The sequence below is a fragment of the Scatophagus argus genome, chromosome 1 (assembly GCF_020382885.2).
Source record: "Scatophagus argus isolate fScaArg1 chromosome 1, fScaArg1.pri, whole genome shotgun sequence".
Classification (NCBI taxonomy): Eukaryota; Metazoa; Chordata; class Actinopteri; family Scatophagidae; genus Scatophagus; species Scatophagus argus.
Window position 1 is genome coordinate 10,338,087 of NC_058493.1, and position 25,748 is coordinate 10,363,834.

Genomic DNA, 25,748 nt, shown 5'->3' on the forward strand with positions numbered 1-25,748 from the left:
CTGATTCTCTAAATATCATTGATTGGACAGTTAAAAACAACAACAAAAAACAGATTAAGGTCATTTCTACATGTATGGCAGCGAGTCATATAAACAGCCAGGAGAGTGTTGTACCTTATTGTTTTCATTTTAACTTGCCTGACCTAATAGAAGAGGTTGACTGTTTAGTAGATATATATAAATGTATGAGTAGTTATAACAACACCAATTGTCATTGTCATTGTCATTGCCAAAATGACAATAACTTCAGATCACTAAAATAAATGCTAATAAAACTTTCTACAAATGTGCAAATATGCACATATCTCCTGACATTATCATATGGCAAATACCGGAAGTGCCTAGAAACTGAAACATCATCTGCTGATTAAGGTGCCGTGATATGTTATCAATATGACTGAACATACTGAGTAATTCCTACAATTTGATGGCCCTGTTCAGTGGATAAAAACAAACGTCCTTTATGATTAAAGTGTTTTCTGTTTTTTTTTGTTAAGAAAAAATCTTTGTTATGCAGCGAACCATCTTGTAGAGGCGCAAAACGAACCAATCTTAATTGTTGTTCGTGAGAATTAACAGTAATTTATTTTGTTCAACGATACGATCTATGTGTCTTTCTGTGAGCTGGCTGGTCCATCCGTGCGACACAATAGCGTCATCCGGTTTTGTTTTTTTAATTTACCTTATAATCCTTTCCCCTGTGTGTACCTGCGAGCGCACTGACCACGGAGCCCTCGAGCCAACGGGTCGTCGACCCTTCACCCCTGACCCCCCCAGCTGGTCAAACTCTAACCCTGGAACAGATGGATAACGGACTCTACGCTTTATCTCCTCCTGACCACACGCTCCTTCTCCCTGTCCTTGCTGAAGCTCTTCCTTTTCACCTCTCGTTGCCCTTCCTCTCTTTTCCTCCATCTTCTCAGTCCTGCTCCTGATTGCATAAACTCTCAGAAGCACTCCTGCTCCACTCTCTCCGTGTCCTCCTGCACTCCTCCCCTGAACTACTGCTCTCATGTATTTCACCCATCGCTTAATATACATTTACTCCTTTTCACCACCACCACTCCATCTCTCCATCCACACCAGGTGTTTCTTTTCTGCGATGTGTTTTTCAGCACTGTTACACTCCTCCAGGCTGGGTAGATATTCTGTTTTAGTAATAATGTCAGAACAGGACAAAGGGACAGAAGAGGGATTTGAAAATGTGAAACTATATTGCCGAGAATCAAACGACTGCTGTAAGACATGAAGCTGTGGTTATTTGACATTATTCACCCACATTCAGCCACTGATTTCCAAACAAAATGCAGAATTTGTGGTGAAATGTGGTTAAAATAAACGATAAAACGTTCAAGGCTGTGATTATACTTTCACACAAGCATGGATATATAATCTCCAGTGATTACATTCAGATTAAATAAATTAAAAGTATTAATTGTAGCTAATAAACAGTTTAGTGCTACCTACCGTGTGGCTGTGTGGGTTTGTTTCACTGTGAAAAATGTGTTTAAACTCATAGGTCTGAGTCACTGAGGCAACATCATCACCACCTCTGCATCCCTAAATGCACATGTTATTTATCCTGTAAAAGAATATTTTAGCTACATCTTAATAACAGTCCAATATTTCCTGTCCTCTCTGTGTGTTAACATATGGGATCATTATAAACATTTATGCAGCAAAGGAGCCTCTCGTGCCAAAGGGGCTGACGCTCAGGCGGATCGAACCTTTCGATTGATACTGAAACAATTTGCATACTGATTCTCTTTCAGTGCGCACGGATCCATAACAACACCGGCCAGCTATTCAAATGCGCCTGCATCGAGAAAAGAGCGGAGAGAAGCACGGCACCGGAGCAGGACAGAGCGGCTGTTTGCGGGACGGATAATTTGCGATTGGAAACGGGGACGCCTGCAGCGGCTAAGGATGTTTTCCTCGGTCAGGATGTGGGACTCTGGCGGCTCTGAAGAAAAAAAGCCTGAAAGCCCGGGGAGAAGAACGGGGGAGAGGGTGGGACGGGAAAAACGCACAAAGAGGAGACGCGCGGATGCGAGCGCGTCCTCTTGTTTTTGCAACTCGTGTGCTGGAGTTAAAGAGTTGACACGTACATTCATGTTCAAGCTCTGTCGTTCTGCTGCCGAATGGGAGCGAGCTGGGAGGCAGTTAAAAAGCATGACAGGATCCTGCGGTAAAGTCGGGGACTCTCCACTGTGTGTGTGTGTGCGTGTGCGTGCGTGCGTTGTTCGTGCGTGTGTGTGTTTTCATGTGAGGTGCAGAAGAAGAGGAGTTTAAATGCAGACATTCTGCCCACAGGCTCCCTGTTGAGATTAAACGTAGGCAAAACAGTGTGGGCCAAGTCTGACGCACAGCATCAGACTGCTTCTCTGCACACAAACTTACAGCACGCAGCTGCGACACATTTCAACCTGCAGCATCTTCTTACTGGTATCACTTTATGACCAAACAAGTTGCCTGGAAGAGAGTTTCCTAATTAACGATTCGGCCTCATTAAATAATGAACAATACATTAATACGGCGCCAAGCCCTGAGTGGGTGATATTTTACAGAATTACTAATTGATTTTCTGCATAATGCAGCTCTGTGTGTCTGTGGAGTGAAGTTGCGGGCTTAGCATGCTTAGAGATGCTTGTAAACTAACAAGGCATAAACAATAACATGAATTAGACTGCTGCTGATAATAGCTGCTTAATGAAGTAGCCCACACGGTCAGCTGTATGTGTGCATGCGCTCACAGGCCCACACTTTCAGACTCAGATTTAGATGTTCAGCAGCTAAAATAAAACAAATAGATAAAGTCAGTGTAAATGCAGCTATCTGAAACAGCAGAGTTTCCCTTGAGAGACGAGCATTTGGTTAATTTAGATGTATGCTTAAGACAGCAGTGCAATTAGTCTGTGCCAGAAAACATGTTGTCAGTGTCTCACTAAAGCCAGCCCCACCCTCTCGTTGTTATCAGATGGAAAATGCTGATCTGTTTTGACACAATGCTGAAAAAAAATAATAATAATAATCGGGTCTAAAGTTTTGGTAGACAGAATCCGCTCTTAATGAGGAAGAAAGCGAGTGATTTACTCTGAATGTCGAAATAAACAGGCTGCATCTCAAAGAACAAAGTGTGGAAATTGTTCTTTCGTCAACTACGTGGTTGTAGCCAGATTTCCCAAAGACAGATATTTTCATCGACACTTTAATGTTACATTCATCTAAAAATACTTTAGAATTACTTTTTTCTAAAACAACAAAAAGCAGAAAAACTGGGAGGGGGTGTGTCATCAAACTACATTTTTTTTAGCAGCTTCACCTGAAATTCGGAAGATGCTTTTCAGCTCTCCTAAAACTGATTATTAATGTCCATAAAGCAAGAAGCCATTTGGATTTGAAGCGCACATTTGGAGCATCACGGTGGGGCTGGTTTGGCTATCGTTGACACGGTTTTGTTGTCATAATTGGAGTCTCACTAAAGTTACTGGGCGTAATTGGGCGGCATATGGACACCTTAATGTAAAGTGATGCCTTATTAATTTCACATGAGCGCACGAATCAGAGCAAGTGACGCGGAATAACACAAGGGCAGAGGCAGTTGATTTACCCCTGAGCAAGGCAGCAGGTCCGGCATCTGCTGCTCGGACATGATGGCATTTTTATTCATTAAGGAAACATTTAAAATAAAAAGCAAATTCCTCAATAAATAGAGAGGAAAACCTTGTCGTTTTATTATTATAAGTCAGAGGTTTATTTCTTCCTCTTTGGTTATGTTATTCACGTTTTGACTTAGAAAACTTAAATGCTCTAATAGGGGATTTAAAGCTTTAAAAGAAGGTGATCTCTGTGATCTCTCTTTAGCTCTAAATGTAATCTTGGATTCTAACTTGTTGTCAGTGAGATCGAAATGTTTTGTTGTTGTTGTTTTATTTATGTTGCTTATTTTTATGCTACTTTATTTTGAAGTAGCTTAAGCAGGCTTAAAATAAAGTGAAGCAAATTAAAATCAGCGCCGTCGGTACAGCTTTAATAATTAGACGTGTGTGTGTTTTCCTTCAGAATAAAACTCGCTTCCCAATTTAAGTAATTGCCTCATTTAAAAAAGAAAAAAATGCTAGACACATAAATACATTTAAAATAAGGTAAGTGCATTTAAAATACGTGTAGAAAACGTATATTTTTAGGCTTATTTATTCTAAGAAATCAAAGGCCTGAGCCTGAGTTCCTCCAGGAATTATAATTTTATTCAGTATCGATTGGTGCTGTGTGGTGTGTTTTCAAGGCCCATACTTCAAATATGCTGTAAAGGCCAACCACAAACACTGCAATGCACAATTTTAGAAAAGAGCACAGAAAGGTATAATTTCACATCTCCTCGGCTATTTTAACATTCAGCACATCTGTATTTTCCGCAAGTGTTCTTAATTTTTGATGAGGATTGGGGGGAGAAAAAGAAAAGCATAAAATAAATTTGTAGAGCAACAATAGCCTATTTATGAAACTCGAGAGTTAGAAGGTGAACCAATAAATTAGTTTATGGGTTCCGAAGGATGAAACAAGAACATTGCGATTTATTTTCAAAAGGCTAATTCACTTTCCCAGTGCATGTGCCCTTATATCATATGGGTTCATCCGCCATAAATGACAATATAGTCCAAACTCAAGTAGCCTCATTTATAAAAGTTTAGTTTCACCAGATGCCATTTAGATAAGGCTTATTCCCAAACAAGCTGTAATTGTCATTTTGAACATCTATAATGCTCGCAACGCTGTGTCACACTGCAGAACCGACGAAATATTGATCCCTGGTCCTCTCTGCGAGGCATGGCTCTGCTCGCATATGCTGCTGCTGCGGGCTTCACGGGAATGATGCCCCTGATTATTAATCAGTGTGAAACCTGGAAGTGGCTTCGGGTGTCCACTGTCTGGCCTCGTATTGCTCTGACGCGGAGTTTATTTTCACATGAAACTGTATTACAGAGAAAATAGAAGAACATTTTTCCCAGACTCGTCTGCATATCCACATGCATGTCTCTGGGAGGCACTACTTGCCGGCCTCTGTGTCTTTTGTACTAATCGAGTTTAAATCCCGCTTGAAACGCGTCCTCTTTCAGCACTGCTCAGAAACCAGCGTCCCTTATATTCTCTGCAAAGCAAATGTCAGCGGCTCTTAGGAGCAGGCCTGTATTTCGGCACAATGGCCATGGAGAGCCAACACACATAAACACACGGCTCAGGTCGTGCAGACATGGCAGGAGCCTATCGATCCGCATGAGAATGTGTAGATGAGCTTTGCTGCCTTGTAAGGCCAATCCGTGGCCTTTCATACTCCTCAGTCTGTCTGCATCTCGTTTGTCACTGAGTGTGCAGCGAAATAAAAACAGAAAGAAAAGTCCCGCACGGTAAAAAATAAAAGCTATAATATTTGATATTATCAGTTGTTTAATTTCATAATTTCAAATCGGATTTAATTGTAATTAAATGAAAATAAAGTGCCTGTAGCCTCTTTCAATATACAGCATGACAGACCTGATTTCAAATAAATGTGTGCGTATGTTCACCGTGTTTTTGATTCCCTGTTGTTAGTCCTATTTGTTTGCCTCTAAAGTCTATTATGTCCTCAGGACTACACGGTTGGACGGCCACACTTCGAGGAATTAGTGTCCTTTTGTCTCGACACACGTCACACACACGCCGTTGACACTGACTTCACATCAGAGACAGTTTAACTTCTCTCTCTTTTTTTCTTTTCTTTTATTTAACTCGTTCAACCGAGCGCTGGGTCTATTGTGGGGACCCTGACAGATGCGGGGCCCCTAGCAGGTCCAGGACAGGGAAAAGTCTGAAAGGTTAATCTGCCCCCCCACCCCCGCAGATGTTGGCTTTGGGAGTCTTGAAGCGTCACCTTTGACATGTCCCTCATTCAGCAGGGGGTCCAGCAGGACACTGACCGCTGCAAGCTGTCACCTCGGCCGGCTGAGGACGCCCTGCTCTACTGCTCTATTAGACTAAACGGCCTCTGACATGAACGTAGGGGCAGGCTTTCATCCGGCTGCATGTTTGGGGAGTTTAACACTCATGCACCTTAATACACTACAGCAACACAGGGGTACCGGTCATGTTATGTGTCAGCGTGTCATTTCCTCCATGGCCTTGGATTTTGTGGAGATGCTGTGAATATGTTTGCGAGTGTCTGTGTGAATCTGTATCATTTGGATGTTTCCGTAAACAAAAATAAATATTCTCTTACTTGAATTAATAGCATGTTGGTGCTTTATTTTTTTAATGTCATTATGTTTGGGTCGTTTCTTTACATTTATTCAAAGTGAAGAATTCAGTGTGCATGTGTCTAACTCCAATTAGAACACACACACACACACACACAGTGCTGGGCTTGGTTCGTTAAGCCTAATGTCTGAACAATAGACGCATCTGTTCATCTTTTTCTATCACAGGAGAAGGTACTACAGTCATCTTCATTTGTTTAAACCGCCACATATTTGGCAGGGGTGTGCGGGTGGGTGGTGGGGGTGCAGCTGAAGTAGCCTAATAACCAAAGACTGGGTGTATGTGATGTACGTGAATACATAGGATCTAAGTTTAGTGGCAGTCCTGTAGTGGCTAATTAAATCATCATGCTTTGTTCTATGATCCCTGAAGCCCCCTTTTCTATTTTCTTGAGAATAATTAAGCGTGTTTTCATTGGAGGTTTTGAATCCCAGACCTCACTAGTTAAAAATCAACTCCAAATGAACCCGGAAGTTTACTTCATTTGCACCTAATCATTTAAGGAGGACTGAAAATAAAGCCTCATTATAGCCCTAATGAATTTAACATTTTCTAAATAACAGTTGGCAATTAAACATTAGGCGGTGAATCCAGTCCATCCCCATCGGTCGATTCGGTCAAGATTTTATTAGAGATCCGTCTATTAGCATTTTTCACATTTCAGTAAAGGCGAAAGGCTGCAGAGTGCGGTTCATAGGGGAGAATAGCTTTTAGCAGGTAGTTGGATACCTCCCGTCCTTAATAGGGTGGCTGACGTCACAGCAATGGGCGGTGTGCGTGTTTGTGTGTGTGTTTGACAGAGAGAGAGCGAGAGAGAGAGAGAGAGTATGGGAGGAGATGGGTGTACACAGTGCGCATGTGTAGACAGCGATCTGTGCTGCGGTGGAAGAGGGGCCGGAGACACACAACTAGAGAGATGGCGCGGCACCCGACCGGAGTGCAAGGACAGCTGGTTGACGGTGGGGGGGCTTGAATCATAAAGAGAATCGCAAAATTTAATTAAAAAAAAAATAAGAAAAAATATCAAGAAAAGGGGGATCCGGAAAAGGGGTTTCCACTGCAAAAACAAAGCGTCAGAGGTAGGAGGGAGAAAATAATCAAAAAGACTATAAGGACGGAGAGGAGGCAAAAGCAAAGGAGGCTGCTGCAAGAAGAAAAACAAAAGAAAACTGAACTTTACTGGACGTGTGGACTTCTGGACGACAGCTAACTGCGGTAGGTCAGATAGATGGTTTGTCCACAGCGCTGCCCGGACCATGAACGCACAGCTGTCTATGGAGAATATTGGAGACCTGCACGGAGTGAGCCATGAGTCCGTGACCGGTCACGGAGAGCTGCTGAGTGGTCACAGTCCACATTCCCGTCCAAGCCCCCGGGGTCTGAGCCACCGTGCTATGGGCATGGCGACCCTTCTGGACAGCGGAGACTATCACCCCAGCCACCCCGGACACCTGCATCCAGCCATCAGCATGTGTGAAGCCCCCCCTGGCATGAGTGCAAGCAGCACTTACACCACCCTAACCCCCCTGCAGCCCTTACCCCCCATCTCCACCGTGTCCGACAAGTTTCCTCCCCATCATCACCACCACCACCACCATCCCCATCATCCACACCCTCATCCCCACCAGAGGATCCCCGGAAATGTTAGCGGCAGCTTCACGTTGATGCGAGAGGACCGGAGTCTGGCGCCGATGAACAGTCTGTATCCCGCATATCATCACAAGGATCCCTGTATGGGCCAGAGTCTGTCCCCGTTGTCTGGATCCGGTCTGGCCAGCATACACACGACCCAGGCCGGTATCCCTCCCTACGCTCATCCCGGCGCTGCCATGCCTGGTGAGAAGATGCTCACCCCCAGCGGATTTGAGGCTCACCACCCGGCCATGCTCGGCAGACACACGGAGCAGCACATGAGCTCCTCAGCGGGCATGGTACAAATCAACGGCCTCCACCACCACCCGCACGCCCACCTTGGTGCGCAAGGGCACGGCCAGGGGCTGGGGAACAGCCGGGAGCAGGCCTCCGGGCCCGGTCAGCAAGGGGGCGGCGGTGGCGGGGGAGGTGTTTCTGGGGGCCAGATGGAGGAGGTGAATACCAAAGAGGTGGCGCAGAGGATCACCACAGAGCTGAAGCGCTACAGCATCCCTCAGGCCATCTTTGCCCAGCGGGTCCTGTGCAGGTCCCAGGGGACCCTGTCCGACCTGCTGAGAAACCCCAAACCCTGGTCCAAGCTCAAGTCCGGCAGAGAGACCTTCCGCCGCATGTGGAAATGGCTGCAGGAGCCTGAGTTCCAACGCATGAGTGCGCTCAGGCTCGCAGGTGAGCGAAGCCTCGGTAAAGCCCACTTTTGGTTTTCATCCTCTGAATGTGTTGTTGTGGAAAAAAAAAACTCCATGCTCCAACAGGATCATTAGCCCTGAATGCAACCTCATATTTATCAACGGATCAAGTGGGTTGGGAGCCAAAACTGATTTTGTAGTTTTTATTATAACAAAGAAAACATGTTCGTGCAATAGTGTAATTGCTGGGTTCACAGCAGGATGGCATTCAGGACAAATGTTCCCTGTAGACTGACAGTCCTTTATCCCAGTAACATGCAACATCATGCCTCCAGACATTAAACTTGTCTCAGGGTTTCTTGATTTCTTTAAAATAGCTTCCAACTGAGAGATATTTACTTCAAAATGTGCAGACGCTAAAGTTGAGAAGTGCCTCTCCAAGCTGATGCTGGAGCACCAAATGAGTGGCCTGATATCAATACGCATCCTTTTTTTGTCTCTGCACTGATTTTTGGGTTGTGTGAAACAAGTGCTCATGTCATTTTACCTCAAAATATCGACCGCCGGACCGTGTGCGTAAGCCGATCCTTCGCCCAGAAATCGTTAGGAATGTGTTTATTTTGGTGTAGATGCAACTGATCAGCCTTTCTGGTGTTGCCCTTGGTGTAAACACAGAGTGCGTGTGCACGTGTTCTTGAGAGCCTGTGATAAACTAAATATAAATGCAGAGTAAAGCTGAAGTCATGCATTATATACTCTGTGAAATTAGCTTTGTGTTTCACTGTGGTAAAATTAGACAATAAACCAGAGAGCACGTGTTTATGTTGTGGACGTAAACTAACCCTGACTTGACTTAAGATTGTCTAATTAACTGATAGATCTCTGTATTAATTTGTCCCCGAGGTACGCACGAGTCCATCAGGACGCTCCACGATGCCCCAGTTGCACGTGCGCGTTCTCAGACACCCATTTGATTTTTCTTAACGTTTATAGGCCCAACCAGTGACCCACAAATGGCCATTTTTGTGAGGCTGCTGCCCCTTACAAGGAAAGGTGCGTGTATTTACCTACGTGTGTGTACGCGCATGCTCGCGCGTGTACACGTGAGTGTAATCGCAATAGATTTTTTCCAGTTTTCCCATCTTCTTCTCCTTCTTCCTCTTCTTCTTTTGCTGCTGCTGTGTGGTGTCTGTGTGTGTGTGTGTGTGTGTGTGTTTGGATTTTGAGATTGAAGATGGAATTTTATCTCTGGCTTTTCCAAATGAGTTTTAAAAAATCATTTCATTTTTGAAAGCTGGTTTGGTACATGATAATTATTGATCAGCCTGTAATTAAAACAAACATCAGAACGGCGATTGTTTTTTTTTTTAAGGAAGAGAAATTCATATGGTCTTGGAAAAGTAAATGTCCAGTTCTATTGAGTTTTTTATATATATATTACCAAGGTTCTTGAGTAAAATCCAGGTTCTCCAGCAAAAAAAAAAAAAAAAATTAAAATGAATTGTATTATTGTTTGAAAACTTTAAAAAATGGTTGGGAGAGGAGAAAATTTTACAGTTAAAAGCTAAATTAATTTGGAGCGACTGGGCTGAGCGCCATTTTATTGATCCGTTCGGTGATGTGATCGTGTCCTGAAGTAGATGTGATATACTTATTGATTTTAGGCTTCTGAAATTAATCTCGGGTCTTTTCTCTTTTTCCCACGTATTCAATTACCCATTTGAATTTGCTTAAATAAAATAGAATAGAATAGAACAGAATAGGTTCCAAAGTAGGCCGATAAGTTACAGGGCAGCATTAATGAATTCACAGATGAGAGATCAATTCATCCTCAGTAAATCGGTTGTATTTGCGGAAACAGTCTTCAATGTTGATTCCCTTTTTACTGGTGTTTCTTTTTTCTTTTAATTGCTATTGAATATCAGCCGCTTACATTAAAGGAGGATGAAAGCTGTAGTTAGAGGGCCGGTTTTCCAGTTGAATATTTGCAGCATGTCAGCACAGAGGTCTGTTTGTTGTTCTGTGTGCTCTCTGTGAGATTATGAAACGCGGGACCATCGTCACACAGTGTCAGTGAGCCCACTGTGTGCAGTCTGTTTGAGTGTGTGGAGTTATCTGTGTGTTTGTAATGATTAGCCGGGAGCAGCAGCAGTGTGTGTACGTGTGTGTGTGTGATTAGGTTGATAACGAGGCCCCTGTTACCCCCCCCCCCCCCCCCCCGGGTCCTGGGAAAGCTGCTTCTCTGTCCGGGCCTCCAGTGCCGGGGCCGGGCCGCTGTGTGGTGGCTCCTGCTGTCTGAGTGGCCTTCACTCCTGCTGATTTATAGCAGCCCTAACACGACGAGCTCCGGTTCTCTGTTAATATTTACCAGCACTGGAGACACCGGGCTGCTCGTACTGACTACCATCCTCCAGTTTATGGTCATGCGGACAGGTCGCTGCACTGTACTTTACCACACGCCAGAGAGGGGGTGTGTTTGGATTGGGATAGCAGGTGGGAACGGCCGAATCAGCTTGATTTAATAATTCTGCGTATTTCAGTGTCTCTCAAATGGAGCTTAGCATTTAGTGCGATACTATAAGACGAAAGGACCAATACGGGTACCATAGTAATGTGGAGTCATAGGCTAAGCTAAGCTAACTAATGCTTATGTAATGAAAAACTCGTAGTCATTTTATAATGCAGCAATGCGCTTCTGGTTCTTCCTGGCAAATTTTCTCCATATTTAATTGTGTATAAACGTCGTTTATAAGGGGATTCCCCATAACATTCCTGTTCTCGATAATTAAATGTTTTTATTCACTTTGACTATTTTACAAAACGAATCAGCTCTGGTTTAAGAGTCGCTTTATGATTAAAGTATTGGGCCTTTCTCCAGCAGCCCATGTCTGCCCCCTCCTGGTCTCTGCCCATCGATGAGCCTCAATTTGAATGGTGGTGCGAGGACTTAAAATGAAAATAAAATGTGCCTAACGTCAAGATTACGTGAAGGGAGGCTTGGGTTGACGTCAAAACGGATTTCTAAGTTCGTCTTTCCAAAATTGGATGATGTGTAGTTCGTTGGTCCAGAGCCGGAGTTGTTTTCAGCACCGCAGACAGCGCTCATTGTTCCCGTCAGTCTGCTCCACACCGGAAGTGGAGGAGCTCCCACTCTGGACCAACAGAAGAGAGCGCAAGAGTTCAACTCCGCTATTATTCCCCGTACACCGGGACGACTGGCCCAAAAGTAACACTGTTTCCAGCCTGCAGAACTGTTGCATGATTCTGTAGTCACATTACAGATAAAATCTTTTTAAGTCTTATCACCATTTGTAGTCCCATGTTACACTGTGCTCATTACCCTATCAGTCCCTAAAATAGAAATTTACCGCTGACATGGTCTTTGTATCCAAGATAATACAGTTTATATAATACAATTACTTGATGCGTGCACACTTCATATTAGCAATACAAATACTAAAGTGTTGTGGTCTCAGAAGTAAAACAAACCCTGAATTGTCTTGATATATGTATCTATGAAAAGTTTATTTTGAATGTGTATTTGTGCACCACAACAATCTATTTTAAACAGCCACTGAGCTAATACATGAGTCAGTACGTAAAGATATTCAGAACGTCCATTAAAGTCAAGGTTTAGGTGTGGTGGACAAGATGCTCATATGTTTTCTGCCATAATTCTTGTTTTTACATCAGCATATTCTGCCCTCTTTCACAAACACACACTCTCTCTCTTTCTGTTTGTCTCCCTCCTGAATCACACACAGCATGCAAGCGTAAGGAACAAGACCACGGCAGAAGCGAGCGAGGGAACATGACCAAGAAGCCCCGGCTGGTGTTCACGGATGTGCAGCGGCGGACTCTCCACGCCATCTTTAAGGAAAACAAGCGTCCATCCAAAGAGTTGCAGGTCACCATTGCCCAGCAGCTGGGCCTCGAGCTGGCCACAGTCAGCAACTTCTTTATGAACGCACGCCGCCGGAGCCTAGATAAGTGGGTGGACGACGGCACCGGCCACTCAGTCAACTCTGTCCCCAATGCCTGCACCAAAGCCTGAAGACGGACTGATTTGACCAACTCATGGACTGACTCAACCTCGGTGGAAAAGCTTTAAAACTTAAGAGAAACAAAGAGAAACTTAAAAAGACCTTTAAGCAACGTTTTGCCCTTAAACCTGTACTATATTGATATTTATAGTATCCAAAGATGAAAAAAACAAACCAAAGACTTCTTGTTTGACCTGCTTTGAAATGTTTGTTTCAGCAACACTTTTATGTGTAACATACTGCAAAAAGACTATAGTTTTACCCCCTCACACACACACTCACTGTCACTGGTCTATAGCTTTACTACATCCCCGCGCCTCCCCACCCAGTATCAATCTATCATTCACCATCCTTATCTTTAATCTGATTGGTTGGTTTTAATGATGGGTCCCTAAATGGAAGTTTAATCAGCCTCTTGGCAGTCTGACCTGCAGCTGTCCACACCCTTGAAAAACAACCAGAATGTGGAGCTCCGGTGGGATTGGCCAATCAACGTTAAAGACAAAAAAAAATCCTACGGGAGCCGACTGGATTGTTGTGCAACCTTGTTTGGATCGGTGGAGGTGGACTGTCTGTCTCTCCAGCTGTCTGTCTTTCTATCAAGCATTCCGGACAGACAGGGAAATGCCCATGTGTAGACTGCTAACCCAAAACCATAACCCCAAACCCCTAAGCCAAATCGAAACCCCCTGACCTCAACCCACATCGTAGTGCTTTCTTCCAACATGCTGAAACATTGAATAATTAAAAAAACAAAGAAAAAACAAGAGAAACCAAAGCCTTCTACACCCTGAAGCCTCTCGTGCATCTTGGAAATCAAACCACTTAAGAACCTGCTATGAAGTAATTTGACCAAAGAGTATATTTTGTAGTTGATAATCTTAAGAGTATTTTTACCTCATTTCCTCCCTTACCTCCTGAGACTGACTGTTAGGAGCCAAAATGAAGAGAATGTTACTGCTTACGGTACATACAACATTTTGAGTTAAATATGCGCTCCCTGCAACTGGAAATATTATATGACACAACCCTTAAAATTAACTATTGCCTTGTAGATGCCTTCTATAATCAAGCTAAATATTCCAGTTATATCTTTACAAGTGGTCTTTGAATGTTCCTGTGAATGCTCATTGTAAAGATGAATCATTACAGATACATCCTTTCCTGTAAATCTGTTTAACTTTACACCTACATATTTAGCTCAAGTTGATGTGTTCAAATACCAGCAGCTGGCAAAGAAACACTAATCCATTCAGCAGTGCATTTTCTCTGCAAACGTGAGCACAAAGGATGCTGTTGTGCTCTGAGTGTGGTCTTGACACTGTGAGGGAGACAGACAGCTTCAGATGGGGGTTTTTGAGGACAAACTGTGTCACCACTCAAATAATAAGCATTCAGCATCGTTTTATCGTCGTGTGCTTCATAAGTATTTGATTTTTTTTCCTCCTCGTCAAATGTGTTGGATGGCGGGGATGATATCAATGATCAAATCACTTTCAGGCGCTTACACAGCAATGTCAGCTCGTCACCTGAATACAAAAGCACCCCTCCCCATCTGTTGCCAATCTGCCCCCCTTACCCCCACCCCCATCCATCCTGCCTCTGCTCCCCTGGTAAGCTATGCATTTCAGCACTAGGAGGAAAGCACTACACGGGGCTGGCCCAGGGCAGCATATCGTTAAATATATTGAGCTGGCCCCTTGCCATCATCCTCCTCATGGCCAGGGTTAGCAGCTCTACATTCATCAGAACAAGCGCTGAAGGAGAAGCAAGAGAGAGAGAGAGAGAGCTGCTTCTTCATCTCTGAAAGAAAAAACCAAAAAGACGACAAGAAACAAAAATGTGTTGAGACCTGCTGATGTTTTATAGTGTGAACCAAAGATGCTACCTCACTAAAGTTCCATACGTGATTTCTATCACTTTGATGATACCAAAGATAACCAAAGATTTTTTCTCATTGCACGGCCTCTATGAGTGGTGTTAAAAGATGTTGTATGCCTCCCCTCCCCCCGTCTCCTCTGTGTCTCTTCCCCTCTCTTCCTTTCTTCTCCCCTTTCTCCTCCTCCCACCTGCACTCAATCCATGCAACCCTGCTGTGCGGTCTCTTGCTTCATCTGTGCTCTGATTACAGCTCCATAGGTAGTCATGCTGATGTAGCTATAGGCAGATATGCTGATCCAGCCATAGGTACACACAAGTGGCCATGCCGGTGCCTGCGGGGTATGGCGAACTCACAGGTAACCTGATCAGCCTTTTTTTGTTTTCCTTTTTTTGTACTTATTACAAAACCACAACAAAGTTGACGCTGTGACAATATCAAAAATGAAACTTTTAGCTAGGGTCATGATTAGTTTCAAAATATTCCATGTGAAAATGATGGAGTGCCCCTCCGCAGTGTCTATTACTCTCTAACTGGCCCTGCCTCTTCGTGTGTATCTATAGGCTGATGATATCGATCCACCGAGTAGACTAGACATCTCTACATGACAAAAGGCAGACAAGCTGACATAGCCATGGGCAGGATTGTTGACTCAACTGTAGGCAGACATGTTCCTGAAAGTAGCAGAAAAGCAGAAAGCAGACGTGTTGCAATCTTTCTAAAACTCCCAGGACGAGTGCCTTGCTTGAACCAAAGTGTTAAACCGCTGTTGACCTCTCACCTTTGACTCTGTGAATACCTCAGCCTGTAGAAGGGCCACTACTGAAGAAACAAGGAAAAGGTTTTTTGTTTTTTAATCACACCGTGGTGCTTTCGCCAGCGCAACCATGCAATGAAAACATACCAAAGGAATTTCTGTTGTCCAGTTCTGCAGATTAAACCAAAGGTCTTTGTTTCTCCACCCCTTCTGCCCCCTTTACCCCCCCACCCCCACCCCCCCGAACCCATCTTCCCCGTACCTTGTCTCTCTGCTGTGTGTAGGAAGGTCCAGCACTCTGGCCGTGCATGTCTTTACCAATGTCTCTGAATACCTCATAGTAATAATTCCTTTGAGTTCTGCATTGAGACGTCTATCTGTGAGTAAGGCAGAACTCTACTCGTGTGGTTACTGTTATTGTTACTTCAAAAAGCTGTATGATTATCTATTTTGAAGTCCTTTTTTTGGCAGAAGTGCTCTGTTTCAAGACATGGTGGACAAGTTTCAGGGTTGATGTATGAAACTTAGGGGATGGCGGGAGAAGCGTATTTTTTATCAGACATTGGGTTATGCCAATATTATGATGGTAGACTATTGTTTTTACAGGGTAAAACCAACTGCTGTGATATTGTGTTCATATTTTCCCTTTCCTCTACTTCTGTGTCGTGATTTTAATTTAATTGCATTTTTGTAATGGTTAACCACTGCTTTAATTTATGCATTTGTAGAAACTCTAGATTTGTATATAGTAGGTTTTTGGGGAAAAAAAAACAAACAAAAAATACAATTTTATGTTACAGCCTTATTTCCCATGCTTAGATATAACAAAGGAGTAGTTTGTATTCTTCTTCAACTAAATCCTAGCCGGCATCTCAATGTGTGTTTTAAACACTGCCAGAAACCCAAACAGTTGATTTGCCAACACAAACAAAGTCATACAGGAGCTACTTTGTTGAACAGCTGGCAAAAAGCAGTGTGTATGTGTGTGTGTGTTTTTTCTATTCTTTTGACTTTTTAAAAATAGTTCTTTTATGGGTATTACTGCACATCCAAAGATTTTTAAAACAAACCAAAAATTGGAAAAAAAATACGTATAATGTTGAAAAGCACTGGCATTTGTGAGGTAGACTTGTTGAGTTTTGATTTGCCATTCGCACGGGTATAGAATGTAGAAGGCGTAGGGCTGTGTAGACAAGCTTACTCAACCATGTGGGGAATCTCCTGTCCAATGTACAATCTGAAGCATTTGAAATGAGGGCTGCAAGTCCTGCTCACTTTGCTGTCTCTTACACCGAGTGAGGTGGAGTGGAGGCTGGGCAGCCGGTCTGCCAGGGGCTGTACCACGGAGCTGGGTCTGTTTTTTTGCCGTGGTACTGCCGTCTCACTCCATCTAGTATCTGTTCTTTTGGTACATACTCGTGCAATGACTATGAGCAAAGTCTAATAAAACTGCAAAGAACCTTATCAAAGGAATCAGTGTGTGAGCGTGTATGGGAACGATCACCTGAATTGCTCCTTTCTTTTCCTGTCTTTGGATGAATGCTAGTGTGCGTGTGTGTGTGTGAGTGAGTGCTCATTTGCATGTATTTCTTTATGGTGTGTTTGCTCATTGGTAAAATGTGCACATATTGCTGGTGTGTATGTATGTGTGTGGCTGATTGGTGCATGTCACAGCAGTAAGTTTGACTGTCTCTTGGAGGTCTTACTGTTAGTAACTGTTTCCTCTCTGTCATGCAGAAAGCACAGTACCTCCAAGGACTGAAGGTCATCACCAAAATGTCCAGTCATTATAGTCACAGAATGGAGAATGTTAGTTTTTCAGCAAAGTACAGGTGCTTACAAAACAGTTATGAAGGCCTGTATTAAAGAGGAAATAGATGATGCAGTGTTGATCTATTTTCTCCCCATTTTCACATTTGTATTTTTTATTTTGTCCATAAGGAGTTCCCATATGATGGGTAGCTTGGCTACAAGTCTCATAACAATACTACAGCGCCTAAGACAATCATCTGGATCTCTTACACTGGGGAACTAGTTTCTCACCCGTAGAGGGGTGTCCTCCAGCTATTCATACACAAAGATGCTTGAAGGGTTTTGATAAACAAGCATATTTGTTGTCATAGACATTTAGGAATAGATTACAATAGTAGTTCATCTTGCACTTGAATTTCAAAATGAAATCTCATAGCTCTCGTCAGCCTTGTGCTCTTGTCAACCTTGATCTCTTTCTTTTAACCTCCCTCTCAACTCCCAATGCTTCTTCAGTTTTCAGTATGGGTGTATGTGAGTGTGTGCGTGTATGTGTGTGTGTTTGCGCGCGCGTGTGCATGTGTGTGTGTGCGTGTGAATGCCTGTGTGTGAACACGTGTGTGTGCCACAGAGGCAATGCTGTCAGTGTTAATCTCAGATGTATAACTCCATGTCTCATGACTTGATTTGCCATTGCTGTTTCCCAGGCTTTGCTACTGCTTTCTCAGTGCCGTGCAATATCATCTGTTGTGATTGCTAAGCAAATGAAAAAAAAGAAAGAAAATTGAGAAGCAAGTGATGATGTCATCCAGCTTTTTTTCAGTGTTCAAATGTTTCAACATTTCTGTAGTCACAAAAAGTAGAAAATAAACGGTTGGTATTTCCATCTTTTGCATCCTGCCTCATGTTATTATTATTGTTGTTGTTTTGTTTTGTTTTGTTTTTGGTATGTGTGCTCACACAGGCAAATTGAATCAATAAAACATGAAATCAGATAAAGAAGTAGAGGACAAGACAAGCAGGTGCATGAAGATCAGTGGATAGTTTATGTCATATATGTATCATTGTTGGAAGCACTGGAGAGCCCATCTTTAAAATATATGCACTTGTGTTCTTGTGATGTATTCACCTAACGTGTCTTTTTCTTATAAATGCTACATTTGACTGATGTTTGTAAATATTTAACACCTTAAACCAGTCATTAACTAAAAACCTCAGCATCTTTGAAAGGACATTAGAAGAATTCTTAACTTTAAAAGATAATGTGGACTTGGAATCAAATTTTACAATGAACCACAGTACCACAACAAAGGTGAATTTGTTCAAAATGTTTCTCAACCTGAAAAAAATATTTCACAGGTCTAAAATCTTCAGTTATGAGTAACTTAGCCATTTCTTCATACTGCAGTGTCATGTCATTATAACCTTTACCCTCCAAAGTGCAATGGACAAGGAACCATCCACTTTGACAGTGTACTGCCTACTTAAAATAGTCAGCTGGTTGAGAAATCCAAATATTCGAAAAGAAAAAATAAGTTTGGCCCTTTAAATAATCCAAAAATCCCAATGCAAATTTATAATTGAGCAAAGTCACAAGATAAGCAAAGTTACCTGGATCATCGTTTTAACCTTATCTTCACTTGCACATAATCACAAATGAATGAAGTCAAAGTGGGGCATCCACACTTCAGCTGATCTGAAAACTTTTGGTTATGGTGCTAAACCCGATTGGACTGGACTGCACATCTCGACCTATTTAGGGCTCCACTTCGACAAAAACTAGATCCAGGCCCAGAAAGACTTTTCCTTTAGGATACAGTGTTACCACAGGAACAAAATCAAATGTCTCAACTAAACTACACTGTATAGACAAAAGAACTGCTGTAACTTCTGTGTTTCTGTGGGAATTTTTGCCCATTCATGCAGTAGAGCATTTGTGAGGACAGACACTGATGGTGGACCAAAAGGTCTGACTCACAATCTCTGTTCCAGCTCATCCCAAAGAGGTGTTGGATGGGGTTGAAGACTCTGAGACTCTGTGTGGGCCAGTCAAGTTCTTCCACACCATCCAGCCATGTCTTTATGGACTTTGCTTTGTGCACTGGGACACAGTCATGCTGGGATAGAAAAGGGCCTTCAACAAACTGTTGCCACAAAGTTGGAAGCACAGCATTGTCCAAAATGTCTTGGTATGCTGAATCATTAAGATTTCCCTTCAGTCGAAGTGAGTTCTGCAAAAAAGTGCTGCTTTTTTGAACACGAACATGAATGCAATTGTAAAACTAAACAGTGCTCATGGGTTTTTCTTACCTGCTACAGATCAATAAACTATTCTGTGTGTGTTTCTGGGCCCATGTACGTCTATACACTTTTCAGTGCTTTAAATGGGTCACAGCATATTGAGGCACTGCAGTGTGTGAAACAGATGAAGGACGACCCCTGATACCTCGTGTACTTGCCTTGAATGAGGACTAAGGAGTTGCAGCACTGTGACCCAAGGGAACCCCCAACACCTGGCAACATGTCCACGCTGCACTGACCTCAGGTGCACACTTGTCTGTACAACATTTGTCTTTGAGTCTCTGGAGTTTTAGTGCTGCCCCCTTCTTTCTCTTTTGTTTTACTGTGGAGATAGATAGATAGATAGATAGATTTTCCTTTTTGCTGCATTATTTGTATCCTGCCACTAGATGGGGCTATGACATAGATTTTTCTAAAGACAAAGGGGAAAATTCACCCCAAAAGAAAATCATTTAAACTCCAGTAAAATCAGTAAAAGACAGTAAAATCAATACCTATAGCTACTGTCTGCCCACAACAATACTTGATGAGATGTTTGGTTCATTTGCATTGAACATTGTGCACAATGTATTCAGATATTAAATCCAAAACAGTTTGATATAAATGTATTTCTACTGTTAGCCCCAGGATTTATGTCTAAATGACATGATCATACTAACTACAGCCCTAACTGTACAGTTATCACAGCTTAGAACATCAGCTTCCCTTTCACGCTCAGATGAAAAAAACCCTCAGCTCTTTGTTCCAGGTTGGACTGTGATTGACTATTTGCAGAACTACAAATAAACAGAAAAAAAATAATTTAAAAAAATGTTTGAGCACCTTTGCCACTCGACATCACTGATCTTCACAGAGCTGCACAACAAGCATGTCATTTTTGAATTCTGAATAAAAGTCAGTGAGAGTCAATGGGCCTACTTGTCTGCTTGTTATCTTTTAAATTAAGATAAAATTAAAGTGAGTGTACGATTGTACTATGTTTATGTCTGCGTCCTTTGACAACAACATCAACTGCTCTTTAAGCCCTGACTGACATCACCATCACCCAATCCCTTTTAACAGCAGCCCTTACATGGCTATTTCTAAGCTAAAACTTTAAAGGGAAAGTTCACCCCAAAATCAAAATACACCTAGATCGTTTTTGGTATGAATTTCTGAGTTTTGGAGATTTCGTCTGTAGATGTCTTAATCAAGATAAGTCACAGACTGTGTAGTGAGCAGTTTCATGTAGGTACTTTCTTTCTTCTAAGCTTCACCATGTCAGAAAGAGTCATGAGCAGATCCAGCCTGTCTTCCACAGTGACAGTGAAAGAAACTAGGTCACGATTTCTGGAATGAGAGAATGCTGTTGATTTTTGCAAATGTTTTATTTTCTTTATTTTATTTTATCTACAAACAAGAAGAAAAACAAGTATTTTTGATTTTGAGGTCGACTGTCCTTTAATGGGTCACCACCTAGTTTTGTTTTTTTCTGTGAATTGGTTTTTAACATGTGCAGATCACAACTGGCTTACAGATTTACAGTTTGGTTTTTCACTTAAACATCATTCTGGTGTAGGTCTGTCACAGCTTAGTAAACTTTGCTCTATTGCCACATCAACAGCCATAATCAAATGGTCTGTGTTTGCAGTGATATTGTGAACTTTATGACTCCACAGTCTATGGGTAACCTGTCTCTGGTATCAACAAAGGGCAACAAGGCCAATTCGAAATTCAACAGGCTTAAAGCAACCAGCCTGGCAGACATCAATTCTGTAAAAAATTGTCAGTCCCTCTGGCCACAAGGTTACAGTTAAACTTGTCATTTTAACCAAATTCAAGTCCACTCTGTAGAGTCTACTTGTATATAGCAAACAATAACAGACAAAGTGCATCTACAGCTGCCAAAAAGATTTGTCAAGCAGATTTTAATGCCCTCATTTTGGCCTTTGCCTTTGTTCCAAGAGGTTAGAGCAGAGAAGAGATTAAAACAAAGAGCTCTCCCTCTGTCCTTTTTCATTTGTGCCAAAATGACAATGGACTACATCTGGTATTTGTTAGGTTCTACATTTATTTTTTCCTCTTTAACGTCACATGTTAAAGTTTACTTCTCATTTTATTTTTACTTTTTAATTTTTTTTTTTTAAACGGTGATTGTTCGACTATGTCAAAGGCCAATCCTCATTACAATGATTGGCCAACGTTAGTTTCTGGATATAACAAGATAACAAGAGTGATCTATCTACATTAAATATGCACAAGCGAAAACTTTAATTTTAGAAGTCACAAAGAATCAACATTTCTATCGAATGTTATAATCACGCAATTATGTATTCCAAGGAGCTTCTCAGGGGCTTTATACTGACAGTCTGTCAGTCAGTCAGGAGTTTGTACTGAAACATATAAGAGCAGTATCTTGAACACACACGATCTTTGACTACATATGAGCCAAGCAAGCCAGAACAAAATGTTCACCACGGAAAAAAACGAACCCTCACGTGCGCACGTGAGCGCGCACCGAATCCCGCTGACCAATCAGCTCACGGAGAGTCGCCCCTCTCTTGTTTGTGCCTTTTTCCTGCTCAAACTTCTATTGTCATTGATTTTACAGAGTTTTGGAAAAATAAGTTTAGGTCAGGTTTTTAATTTTTAAATCTGCTTTTATCAGACAGATCTTCCTCACAAGTTTGGCGGTTGCTATAGTTGCGAGTTCATGTGAGGCTGACAGAGAGGGAAGTGACGACTGGGGCTGTTGTTGGGACACGTGACTGGAGCTGCACTGATCTGTTTTGACAAGCAGTGGGGAGGGAAGTGAGGAGGGGAGGCAGACTGTAAGCATCACGACCAGGACGGCTCAGTGTTCCTTTCATCTGCATTTCGTCTAACTAATATTAGTATCGACCTAGTCTTCTATTTGTAGTAGCCAGCTGGCTTGACAGCGTTATAATTGCCAACGCTATTAAAGCAAACGCTCGCGGAAAACATCGCCGTGTTACCGACGCGTTTGTGCACAGTCGGGCTATTTGTTGTTGGTTTGAAAAGTTTTAATGAAGATCGCAAAGGAAGTCGGCACAGGTGGCGTTTCTGGCGTTAAGTAGATGGCGACGCTTAACGCTTTGGATGAACAGAGAGTGGACCGTATCCGCATGATAGCACAGGTTAACGTCTCGTCAAAAGAATGATATGTTGAATGTGTTCTCGTCGTAGCAGCATAAGTAAATAAATAAATAAATAAATCCCGAGATCGTCCGTCCTCGGAATCTGTGTTTGTAGCTGAGCTGTGGCTACCTGTGCTACAGTGGGGGTGGGGATGTTTGTGAGGTCGTCGTCACCAGCAGACGCTTCACCATAGAGTCGCGATAAAGTTAGTTAGTTGTGTTTGCTACCTAGCTAGCTGACACTGCTGAGTTAGCAACCATCCAGTTCTGGCAGAGTGTCGTTGTGCGGAGCGAGTCAGTGTTACAGGAGAGGAGACACCGACATGCATCGCGACGTAACTGTGGTTCGGGTCGTGGAATTTGAGACGGGCTGTAAGAGTAGTCAGCTTGCTGGATAAATTACTAGTAGACAGATTGGTTACTCGCTAGCAAGCAGATTGACAACTCCATCACCTTACGCTGACTGTTAACTGCCATTCGCTATCAGCTGTCTTTGTGTTAGTTGGACAATACAGTGCGACTCGATGGAAGCGTACAGTAGCATGCTAACAAAGCAGTGCTTTGTTGTTGGATAGGGGGGCAGCTGGCACCAACACACAGGCTTCACAGCTGATATCATTGCTTAGCTAAAAGAGCAGGTCACAGTCAGAGTGTTTGGGGGAGCCCAGACACCGCTGTGTTGCTGTCAAGGCTGTGTGTGATACGAAAAGAGAGAAGAGAAGAACCTGCAAGAGACCCTGAAGGCAACCTGATGACACTAGACAACATGAAGCCCGAGCGAGGTATGTGGAACACCAGAAACACATAGACACTTGTGAAGTGGACTTGATGGTCAGTGTGTGGGTAAACTGTGCTGTTCTTCCGGCTTTAGTGCACTGACTGCACCCATTCCTCTGAGAGAAGAATCAGGCCAGGGAATTATGTAACAGCTGGTCAGCCTGGTCACTGGTTATGTGAATTAACAAAGCCTGACCCAAGTCACTGAGGACATGTACACAGACACACATTGCTGCTTTAGTTTTAGATCTTAACGCAATTGTCAGCTGTTTTCTTTCCCAAATTTTTGTGTCTCCACATAACCTAAAAGATCCTCTCATGCCAAAGCTGTTCCCTTTTCCAGTAGCTCTTGTTTTGACAGTCTCTTGCACGGTGCTGCTGCAAAATGTCTTGACACCCACCCTGTTGTGGTAATAAGGCTCCTGCCGTATGCTCTGCAACCTGTTTACATGTCGCTGTATCTGCAGCAAGAGGTGAAACAGGGACAGAGGGGACACCCTTGTTTGTTTAAATGTCATTATGGTAATTTTACTATTGCATTTATTTGTAGTGTGTATATCCCAGTTCCTTAATCGTTCCCCTGACACACTTAACATTAGGTGTTGTATAAGCTCCTTTATTGCATAAGCTAAATGATTCCCATTGTGATTGATTGTATGTGCTTGTTTATAATCAAAGGTAACTGGTGACTTGATCCAGTGTCAACAACACAATAGCACCATACTTGGAAGCACTGAAGGACCACTGTTCTCAGTCATGATGAGATTAGCTGCAGTCAATCAGGGATAGTCTTTGTGTTTGTGTAAGTTATGAAACTGCAGTCAGTGGGATCTTCTGTAGAGCACAAAACACTGGTAATGGGACTCCACAACAAACAGTAAACATGCACCCTATATGTGCCTGGATGTTTAACCCTAGCCTTGCCTTGCATGGATAGGATCCCAAGCCTTTATATAGAAGCACTGACCTAGACATTTGTGTGATGTGACTTGCCAGAGTAAAGGGCACAGTGACTGGCACTGTACATTGTAATTATAGCCTAATAATGCAGCACAGCATGCTGGGTCAACTGTTAAGGCCAAACTGCTGTTGTATGTTGTAATACTGGTTAGGGATACTGAGATCAGTTGGAACCATGTACTAAAATAATGTTGTGCATGTGTTTGTATGGTTGCTTTATATCAGCCAAATTGATGAGAACTGTTGGCCCAAACCACATTACTACAGAAAGCCTGTTTGTAGATTGTCACCATGTCGGGTTGCCTCATTCACTGTCATGTTCTAATTATGAAGGCTTGTGCCAGCGGAAGGTGCTCCACAGCAGTAGCTCCCTGTTTGAGTGGCAGACACTGTGGTGCTGTTGTGGTTTGGAACATACTGTACTGCTCCTGTGGTGGAGATACCAGATTGCTTATAGCTCAGATGCTTTCCTTCTTTTACCTCTGTCCTGCCCCTGCTCTCGGAGAAAGAGACTGCAGTGAAGCTGTTTACTTCGTGGCCTGGTCCTCAGGCAGGTCCAGCTGGGCACAAAACAGGCCATTTCGCTGGTCTGATGCTGGAATTGACAGGGGAGCTTAGCTATTTTAAGTCTGAAAGGGAAAGCTGAACAAGCCCAGACATGTACATCTAATGCTAACGCCTCACTGAAGTTTCACAGGCTGTGACCTCCTGTTCAGATGGGTGTGAAAAGTCAAGCAAAGGCTTTGGGTGGGTGATGGTGTGCTGAATCAGGCTGTACCCTGCAACTCCTCCTCCCCTGCTCCAAATGCTCAAATCCAACTTACTGAATCAGTGTCCGTGCTGATGTTGACCTTAATAAACAGGTCCCACATCAGTCCTCATTAAGAGGTGTTTATTGGTTGCTGCTGTAACTATAGTGTTTTAAAGCTACTTGAACAGCGTAACTGAAACAAATGCAGGTGTGTTATAGTAATGTTTGTGTGTGGATGTCCACGCATCCATAATGATGTCTAGTTAGATCCTCAAATTTGAATAAATGAATGATGCTTGGGTCATTACTCTGAGCTACAGGTATTCAAAACTAAAAAACTAAAAGGAGCAATGAGGGTCCAGCTTTTTGGTCTGTCTGCCAATTAGTGACAAAATTGACTGCCCAAAATATTTTTCAACTGACAATAAAACTGCATAAGATATGATAATATTATTATGATAGAAATATTTTATTGCTCCAGTGTAACAGATATGAGCATTTGCTACTTTTCCTTTTAAGTTCTTTAATAATTCTAATGTATTTTTTATATTGTCGCTGCCCTGTGGAAAAAAACATATCTCCAAAATTTGCTTTTTCCAAGCATTTTATTTACTATGCGCTCCAATGATGTGCGGTCTCATTTTTATGGCTATTCTACATATCCACTTAGCACATTACGCTAACAAAAGCTTTTGGTTTGCATTTTATGTTGAAATCAAGATAAATTATTTGCAAATAGTAATCTGATATTGACGTGTACACATCAGTTTGACTGATGGTCGTATAAATACACAACACATCAGTTGCTAGGGAGGAATGCGGAC

The 25,748-nt window shown here is 42.6% G+C and overlaps 2 protein-coding genes across 3 annotated transcripts in view; both read left to right on the forward strand.

Annotated features, from left to right (window-relative positions):
- Positions 1 to 7,144: 7,144 nt before the first annotated feature.
- On the forward strand, positions 7,145 to 17,026 carry onecut1 (one cut homeobox 1). Of its 2 annotated transcripts, none has more exons than XM_046377401.1 (2): positions 7,145 to 8,625; positions 12,335 to 17,026. In XM_046377401.1, the coding sequence occupies exons 1-2, from the start codon at positions 7,548 to 7,550 to the stop codon at positions 12,622 to 12,624; spliced, it is 1,368 nt and encodes a 455-aa protein (XP_046233357.1). In that variant the 5' UTR covers positions 7,145 to 7,547; the 3' UTR covers positions 12,625 to 17,026. The 2 variants fall into 2 exon arrangements, with proteins under 2 accessions (XP_046233357.1, XP_046233445.1); XM_046377489.1 differs by having other exon boundaries at positions 7,147 to 8,610.
- Positions 17,027 to 21,902: 4,876 nt separating this feature from the next.
- The window catches only part of fam214a (family with sequence similarity 214 member A), a 31,759-nt gene continuing 27,913 nt past the window's right edge, over positions 21,903 to 25,748 (forward strand). Inside the window, exon 1 of the mRNA XM_046377620.1 lies at positions 21,903 to 23,218. Within this exon, the coding sequence (XP_046233576.1) occupies positions 23,188 to 23,218 (31 nt within the window). The 5' untranslated portion in view covers positions 21,903 to 23,187. The remainder of the gene's footprint in view (positions 23,219 to 25,748) is intronic.